The sequence below is a fragment of the Pantherophis guttatus genome, chromosome 2 (assembly GCF_059756535.1).
Source record: "Pantherophis guttatus breed Tessera chromosome 2, ASM5975653v1, whole genome shotgun sequence".
In the NCBI taxonomy this organism is placed as follows: domain Eukaryota; kingdom Metazoa; phylum Chordata; class Lepidosauria; order Squamata; family Colubridae; genus Pantherophis; species Pantherophis guttatus.
The window spans coordinates 259,573,114-259,582,161 of record NC_142064.1 but is presented as its reverse complement, the minus strand read 5'-3'; the positions used below and the strand labels follow the sequence as shown (position 1 = coordinate 259,582,161).

The 9,048-nt window shown below is 46.1% G+C and overlaps 1 protein-coding gene across 4 annotated transcripts in view; it reads right to left on the bottom strand.

Annotated features, from left to right (window-relative positions):
- EHMT2 (euchromatic histone lysine methyltransferase 2) overlaps window positions 1-9,048 on the bottom strand; it is a 55,807-nt gene that overhangs the window by 10,027 nt on the left and 36,732 nt on the right. For all 4 annotated transcript variants that reach the window (XM_087883932.1, XM_087883934.1, XM_087883933.1 and 1 more), the window contains exons 18-23: window positions 7,944-8,045; window positions 7,731-7,835; window positions 6,011-6,165; window positions 5,571-5,738; window positions 5,167-5,311; window positions 1,883-1,960 (exon numbers count right to left, since the gene is read on the bottom strand). In XM_087883932.1, coding sequence (XP_087740058.1) covers window positions 1,883-1,960; window positions 5,167-5,311; window positions 5,571-5,738; window positions 6,011-6,165; window positions 7,731-7,835; window positions 7,944-8,045 — 753 coding nt within the window. The remainder of the gene's footprint in view (window positions 1-1,882; window positions 1,961-5,166; window positions 5,312-5,570; window positions 5,739-6,010; window positions 6,166-7,730; window positions 7,836-7,943; window positions 8,046-9,048) is intronic.

Genomic DNA, 9,048 nt, shown 5'->3' with positions numbered 1-9,048 from the left:
AGTTTTCGTTGGCAGAGGGTTGCAGGAGGCCATCGCAGCCAAAAACGGAGCTCAGGAGACCATTTTCTCTGGCAGAGCGCTTGGGCCACCACAGGTGCCCCCAACATGAGTGATGTTGAGCTGGCCAAGCCCTCCTCCCAAGGTCAAACACAACCCTGATGTGGTCCTCAATGAAGTTTTGACACCCCTGGGCAAGAACATAATCCCAGAACGCTACAACCATCATAAATACATGCTAATTGCCAAGCGTTTGAATTTTGAACATGTGACCAGAGGTGGTATTCAGCCGGTTCGAGTAAACTGGTAGCAGAGATCGCAGGTGGGCCCGCCCCCTTGCCCTGGTGTTATGCTGTTCTATTTAGACATGTTTTTGTGGTTGGGTGCCTGCGCGGAAGGCATGTGTGCAAGCAAAGCGCCTGCGTGCGAGCAAAGTGCACGTGCGAATGCCTGGTGCAAGTGCAGAAGGCACGCGCATGAGCAAAGTGAGCGCGCGCGGGGCGAACCAATGGTAACAAAATGTGAAACCCACCGCTGCACGTGACTCTGGAGATGCTTCCAATGATCGCAAGCGTGAAGGTGGGTTACTTTTTATGACGCCCTTGTAACTTCTGACGGTCGCTAAACGAATGAGCGTAAGTTGAGGACTACCTGTACTGGTGGCTACCACTTCCAGAAATGCAGATGGAACCTGGAAGCTTGGAAATTTATAACCCCAGTGCCCTCAGAAGGCACCAGATGTCAAGAAAGTCAATGATATTGTACATGTTCTCCTTTTCAGGAACTGTTGTTGTTGTTGTTGTGGGGAAAATAACAAGAGGAAAATGTATTGGATAGGTGGGTTGGATGTGTTTGCTGCCATGAGTTAATTGTAAAACTAATGAAGGAGGGACACAAACAAACAAAGAAAAAACGGAATTCCACAATGCTCCCTCAGTAGACATGAGGCAGGATCCAGGTCTGCTCAGTTTCAAGGTAGCTTCCAACTCTGTTACAGGTAGTCCTCAACGTACGACCACAGTTGAGCCCAAAATTTCCCGGGTTCAAGTCCTACTTAAACATGGAAGCTCAGAATGATTTGGGGCCAGTGCTTCTCTCTCAGCTCTCTCACCCTACCTTAAAGCAGGGGTGAAATGCTCCCAGTTCGCACCAGATCGCCCGATCCAGTAGCGACGGAGGCAGGTGGTTCGGAGAACCCGTAGCAAAAATCCCTGCCCCCACCCATGCCCAGCTGAGCCGCACAATCATCAGAGGCTTTTTTTTTTAACTTTTAAAAGAATTTTTTCTACAACCTCTTCGGCTGAAAAAATGCTTTTAAAAGTAAAAAAAGCCTCTGATGATGGTGCGGCTCAGCTGGGATCGTCAAAGGCTTTTAAAAGAAAAAAAACCTTTTTTTTTCTTTTAAATGCCTCTGACGATCCAAGCTGAGTTGCCTGATCGGCAGAGGCTTTTTAAAAAAGCCTCTGCAACTCAGCTGGGATCTTCAGAGCCTTTTGAAAGCATTTTTTTTTTACAACCTCTTCGCCGAAGAGGTTGTAGAAAAAATGATTTTAAAAGTAAAAAAAAAAAAAAAAAAAATTGGCCACGCCCACCGTCACATTAACCGCCCCCCCAACCAAGCCACGCCGACAGAACCGGTAGTACCAAATTTTAGATTTCACCACTGCCTTAAAGGATGAGGTTGGTGTCTGCTGCTTTAAATGCCTGATAAGAAATTTATTATTAAGTGTTAAAAACCCAGGGAAACAGGTTAGCAAAGGCAGGCTGCGGCTGAGTCACATTTCTCACATGTATCCAAGTAGGATTTTTTTCGCACACATCCCTCAATCTGAGGTTTCCAGTTTGCTAAGCAGCTCTTCTGCCCCACACAAAAGTACCAGCTCACCTTGTCATACCAGCAACGGATGCTGAGCTGTCCACAGAGACAGTTGCTGGAGGAACAGTCGTCCTGGCATGTACAATGCTGCCAAGATAAGAAGAAGAGAGGTGAAAGCAGAGGTAATATGGCAGGTGATTGGTGCCAAACATCATCCAGCTTCTATGCCTGTGTTTTTCCAACTGTGGCAACTTGAAGACAGGGGAACTTCAACTCCCTCTCCAGAGGGAGGAAATACATAAACCATAGTTCTGTGCTACAGGCAAAGTCAGCCACTGAGAAAGCAGAGGTAGCAGAAATGGGAGTCCAGAAGCTGTATCTAACAGTCTTGGGGGACAGGGGGAGAAACTGTCCCCCTCAGAACGGGCTCACAATTTGGGTGTCCTCCTAGACTAACAGCTAAGATTAGAACAACATCTGACAGCTGTGGCTAGGGGGACCTTTGCACAGGTTCGCCTGGTGCACCAATTGTGACCTTACTTGGATCAGGAGGCTCTCCTCACAGTCACTCATGCCCTTGTCACTTCACGGTTAGATTACTGTAACGCGCTCTACATGGGGCTACCCTTGAAAAGTGTTCGGAGACTAGAGTTGGTTCAGAACGTAGCCGCGTGAGCTGTCGTGGGTACACCCACATTACACCAATTCTCCGCGAGCTGCACTGGCTCCCTATTGGTCTCTGGTCACAATTCAAGGTGTTGGCTATTACCTTTAAAGCCCTACATGGCTCAGGGCCAGGTTATCTTTGAGACCGCCTTCTGCCGCATAGCTCCCAGCGACCGGTAAGATCCCACAGAGTTGGACTCCTCCGGATCCCGTCAGCTAAACAATGCCAGCTGGCGGGCCCGTGGGGGAGGGCCTTCTCTGTGGCTGCCCCAGCTCTCTGGAACCAGTTACCTCCTGAGGTCCGGACCATCCCCACCCTATTGGCCTTCCGAAAAGTGGTGAAGACCTGGATTTTCCGGCAGGCCTGGGGCCATTGATCTCACTCTTGTGATCTGGCGAGATCCAGCCATGAATGGCGTGAATGAGTTTTTAATGTTTTTAATTTTTAAATGTTTTTTATAATGATTTTTTAAAATGTATTGTGAGCTGCCCTGAGTCTTCGGAGAGGGGCGGCATATAAATTGAATTAATTAAATTAAATTAAATTGAACTACTCTGAGATCTTCTCTGTGAAGGAGATGGGCGGTAAAGAAGTGTGATATCTAAACAAAAATAATTTTGCTCCTTTTCTTACACTTTTTAATTGTTAAGCCAATAACCAGGAAGCTAACCGAATATCTCTTAAAAGACTAGAGTCCAAATTTCGCAAGAGCTCAACATAGTCCTCTTGCCAGTTTGGGCTATCTTGCAAACCATTCTTACTATGTTTAACTCTTAAGAATCTTAATCAAAGCTCAAATTTGATACTTAAATCAAATTATTTGATTTGGAATGTTGGTAATACCACGTAAGGACATTACAAATGTGGAGCCCTTGTGCTTCTGGGTGTTTGCTTGCAGACATTTCATCACCTGACTTGGTTACACCATCAGTGCTAGCGTGTATGAGATGCACTTTTTGTTAATATATAGTAGCTTGCTCTGCCACTGTTGTTGGGGGGATGTGCTTTTCTTCTTGGTAGCTACTTGATGAGACAATTACTTTCCTTCTTATTGTCTTGTGCTAATCCCTGCTTATCTAGTATTGGCTGCCGGAGAGGATGTCTTTTGGTCTGGTTTTTTTTTCCTTCTTAGTTTTTTTAATTATCTTTTTTGATGATGTTACTTAATTGGGTAATGAAACGTCCACAAGCAAACGACCTGTCAATGTCGAACTGAACCTCGCAGAAACCATTTCCTTGGTTCATCATTGTCACACAGTATGGGAGGGGGTAGGAGGTTGGAATGCCTTACTAGAGACAACATAGATCTTTCTTGTGGGAACCAAGGTCATCTCCTAGGCAATGGAGGAAGGTGGAGAAGAGTGACTGAAGAGCCCGCCAATTAATCTAATTGGCCAATGTGCCAGTGACAGGGGAGGGAGGGGAAGGGGTTATTACTGATTTTAATTATAGTGAAACTGCGGAAAAAAAGTCAGAGTTGGTTTTTTCATTAAGCGTGCTGATATGATGTACCCAATAAAGAAGTTCTTTGAGGAAGCAATATTGTTAACAATCAAAAAGGTGATGGGGATTGCGAGAAACATTTAATAAATGGAGAAAAAATTGGGGTTGCCCGGATACCATTTTGGAAAATATTGAATTGAAAATGAATACAACAATGGAAAGAGAATGAAAGGAGGTATAGAAGGATAGATGGAGGGGAGAAGAGAGGAAGGAGAGAGAGGAATAGAAGAAAGAGAAAAGGAGAGGAAGAAAGGGAGGGGAAATAAGAGTAGGAGAGAATGTTAGGAAGAGAGGAAAGGAGGAGTGGGGAAAAGGAAGGGGAAGTAGAGAAGGGAAAGGAGAAGCGGAAAGAAGAAAGTAGAAAAGGATAGAAGAAGGAAGGGGAGGGAAAGAGAGGAGAAGGAGAAGAAGGACTGTTGTAAAATAAGAGAGATGGAATGGTAGAAGGACAACCCTGAGTATACTCAAACTTATTAGGATGAAGAATGAATTAATATGAAAGTTAAAAGAGAATATATATGATTAACGATGGATAAAATAAGATGAAATTAGGATTTGAGGGTGGATGGTGATACTGTTTATATAATAAGTATAGAAGTATTAAGACAAGATTAAAAAAGTAGGGAAAAAGAATACTTTGGCAGAAATTGAAATTATATAAAGTCGTATTTGGATATGATAAATTATATAAGATATGATGTGGTCAATACTCTGTTCATAAAATAGGCGTGTGAAAGAAAATAACCAATAAAACTTGTTTCAAAAAAAAAAAAAAAGGAAGCAAGTGGCCTCGGAGTTCTGATTTGCTTAGTCATGCAGAGCACCAAGGTCATATACTGTAGTTCAACCCTGAGCTACAGATATTCTCTTCTAGTGGAAGCATTTGATACCAGAGTGTGGCCTCCTTCTGTACGCAGCCTCCTTTAACCGGCAGCATTGGCTCATCAAGTGTTTTAGGGTAGAATCCTTTCCATCACTTTATTCAACCCAACAGCCCAGAATCAGATGAGAGACCCTTTGCCTTGCAAAGCATCTGCTCACCCTCCACGCCATGGTCCCTTTCCCAGGCTAAAATAACTGTCCAGAGCCCAGCTATGTATGCTTCTTGCCTTCGACTTTTGCTTTCCCCTCTGCTGGCCATGCCCAGGAGCCCCGCTGTTTCGGGATTGGATCAAAAGGATACCTGTAAGTGGGTGATATTGCGATCAATGTTCATGGTGGAAGTCTCGCAGTTTTCGGAGATGTACTTGTAGTCATCTGGGCAGGGTTCATCATCCACAGAGTTGACACAGGGAATGGGAACGTTTTCGTAGCCCCGAGCCACATCCCTGGTTAAAAGAAAGAGGACAGAACCTATAACAGATGCTACTTTTAAGCCCACCGCCCTGATCTCATTCAGAGAAGCCGTAATATGGAGCAAAAGTCACTTAGCAAGTGTCTCACTTAGCGATGTAAATTCTGGGCTCGTGGTCATAAGTCGAGGACTACCTGTATTGCATTCTAAGACCACCGAGCCACCCCGGCTCTATGAAACCGAAACCCAACCAAACGTGCTGGTGTGAAATCTCTTCCACCTGACCACCTTACCTGCTGATGATGCGTTCCGTGCGCACTGAACGGTTAAGGATGCCTTGGCGGATCTTGCGATTGAGTTGAAGGGCAAACCAAACGTCCGAGTTTTCCAAGGTAAGGTCCACGGGCAAATCCCCCTCCTTGTTCCGTATTTCCGTGTCGGCTCCCCTTGACAGGAACAAGCTGTGGCGAGGAAGAAGGACGTAGTAGATTAGAACAGGGGTCCCCAACCTTGGCAACTTTAAGACTTGTGAACTTCAACTCCCAGAGTTCCTCAGCCAGCTTTGCTGGCTGAGGAACTCTGGGAGTTGAAGTCCACAAGTCTTAAAGTTGCCAAGGTTGGAGACCCCCTGGATTAGAAGCAGAGGTCTTGCAACGGCTAATCTTCCCGTCTCGCAATACAGGATCCAAAATGGAAACTTGTCGCTTGTTGCTCAGCTCTGCCTGTTGCTTACAGGACACAATCGTGGTAGCTCTCCCGGGCAGCTATGTGCAGAGGCGTGTCTCCGTGGAAATTGACGGCGTGGAGGTCACACTGGGCATTAAGTAAGACTTCGGCAATCTCCGCACTTCCTGTGAAGGAGGCCCAATGCAAGCAGATGTTCTCTTCCTAGATGGAAGGAGAGGAAGGCGTTAAAGAAAAGTGACAGGTAATGGACTGGGTATCCAAACTTCTGCATGTTTCCTCGTAGAGGCCCGGAAAGATCTGCAGAAGGTCGCCTCTATCACTCTCAGCAATTGCCATAGGAGGGATCCAAACAGTCACAGTGGCAATCCTGACTAGCAGGCCCGAAGCCTGATCAATGTTGCATGCATGTACAAAGAAATGAGACTTCAATGGCACTGCCATGTCTACCATGTGACTCCTTCTACTCACCTTCCCCCTTAGCAGTGTTACTTTCCTAATTGCAAGTATTTCCTTTAAATACTTTAAAGGGATACTTTAAGGGATGCGATGGCTCAGCGGCTAAGACACTGAGCTTGTCGATCGAAAGGTTGGCAGTTCAGCGGTTTGAATCCCTAGTGCCACGTAATGGGGTGAGCTCCCATTACTTGCCCCAACTTAGCAGTTCGAAAGCACGTAAAAAATGCAAGTAGAAAAATAGGGACCACCTTTGATGGGAAGGTGACAGTGTTCCATGCGTCTTTGGAGTTTAGTCATGCTGGCCACATGACCACAGAGACATCTTCGGACAGCGCTGGCTCTTTGGCTTTGAAACAGAGATGAGCCAGAAACGACTAGCACACATGTGCGAGGGGAACCTTTACCTTTTACCTTTTAAGCAATGGGGTGGCCTAACCCAGAGCTCTCCAATAGCAATAGCACTTAAGACATATACTACTTCACGGTGGTTTATTATAGCCCTCTCTAAGAGGTTTACAGAGTCAGCATATTGCCCCCAACAATCTGGGTCCTCATTTTACCGACCTCGGAAGGATGGAAGGCAACTTTGGTGTCAGCCTGCATCTTCGCTTGCTGCCCACTGCCATGGAAACGATGGGAGAGGGAGCAATGGGCACTTGGGCGGGTGATGATGGGAAGAATGCAGGAGGTAAAAGTGGAAATTTCCCAAAAGCGATGAAATTGCCAGCTTGGATTTTGTTTACCATCCTCAAGGCCAACTGTCCTAGCTTCAGTATGCAGAAGGGAAGAACAGCGCACCTGAATCAGAGACTTTCCCAAAACATCTTCTTGGCCGATGATTGAATTCTGGTTGCCTGGTTACAAAGGGGGGGGGCCTCTAAAGTTTGTTTCAGTTTGGTACTTCACACTTTTTTGTTTCAGATCGTGTCTGACTTAGCTGTGTTCACTTCTTCACAAGTAAAAGTACCTTTTCCTCTACTTTTAATGGAGTCGAGGGTTTTTCTTTCCCAGGGATCGAATAGAGGCAGCCCTGACACTTGGCAACTTTAAGACTTGTTGGACCAACTGTGGCTGGCTGGGGAATTCTGGGAGTTGAAGTCCACAAGTCTTAAAAGTTGCCACGGTTGGAGATCCCTAGACGAACCAACCTTGTCCATTCTGTTATGCAGATAAATCCAATCAGAGTTTTCCCACTCCCCACCTCCCCCTCAGGCTACAGTTCTGGCTCCCAGAAACAAATCTCACTCGTTTCTATTTTATCTCAACTTTACAAAACCTGGTGCTTCCCCAGGAAACCCAAACTCACTTACGTTGTCAGTCAAGGTGACGTCAGCTCCTCGGGTGAGCAACATACGGATCACCTCAATGTGCTTGTGCTCGGCAGCCCAGATAATAGGGGTCCAACCTCCATTATCCTAAACAAAGGACAGGAAGAACAAGCATTGTGTGATAGGCCCAGGGAGAGCTGGGTGAAGCTGGTAGCCACTGCCGGCAACCAAGGGAAACCAGCCTCCCCCACTTACCTGGGCATTGACATCCACTTGTCCCGTGGAGAGGAGCAAGCTGACCATCTCCACATTTCCATTCTTGGCAGCGTGATGAAGACAGGTAGATCCATCATCCTCCTTTTGGCAGTAACATCAGGGACAATGAAATAGCATTAATTTAAGTTGCATGCAGGCACCTCCTCTCCCCGTAGTGATTCCCTCCGTACTTTTATCATTCCCATAAAACAGTGATGGAATCCTGAACTTCTAGTTCCACAAGAAGCGGCCTCAAACTCTGGATTCATGCATTACACTAATCTTTGTGCGATTTTTTTTTTAGCTCAGGGTCTTTGATAAGCCCAGTCAATATGGTTTGTACACAATGGTTTAGTATTATGGGCAATCCAGCCCATTCTGACAGGCTCAACAAACCATGGTTGAAACAAACCAAGCCTAATATACAAGTTTAACCTGGTCACTGAGTTATTCTATTAAACCAGCTGGAATAGTGTTGTTAATCCAGGTTGTTGGAAATGTGTGGTCTGTTTTGGAAAAGGTAGTATTTTCTACCAAAGGATGTAGCAATATATGTTACTATGGCAGAAATCAATCCCGTGATATCTTACAATAATACATTGTGTTGTTTCTTTCAGTATTTCTCAATCTCGGCAACTTTAAGACGTGTGGACTCCAAATCCCATGCTTGCCAGTGTATTCTGCAAGTTGAAATTAGTACAAGTTGCCAAGGTTGAGAAATATTATAGAGCCATGATGGCGAACTTACGGCACACATGCCACAGGTGGCACCCGTAGCCATATCGGTGGGTACACGAGCTCAGCTCCCAGCTGATTTTCGGGCCTTCTGGGCCCACCAGAATTAGGGAAACAGGTTGTTTCCTGCTTCCGGAGGACCTCGGGGGGTGGAGGGAAGGCCCGATTTTCTCTCTCCCCAGATTCCTAGAAAGGCTCTGGAGGCTGGGGAGAGCAAAAAACGGGTCTAGTGTGCTATCTCGTGCCAGGAGTGGGGGGACGGGGGGGGGGGTCACGTGCACGGGGGTAGGGCGCATAGAATTATGGGTGTCGGCATGCTCCTAGCACGCGATAGCAAAAAGGTTAGGCATCACTGTTATAGAGGTTTCAG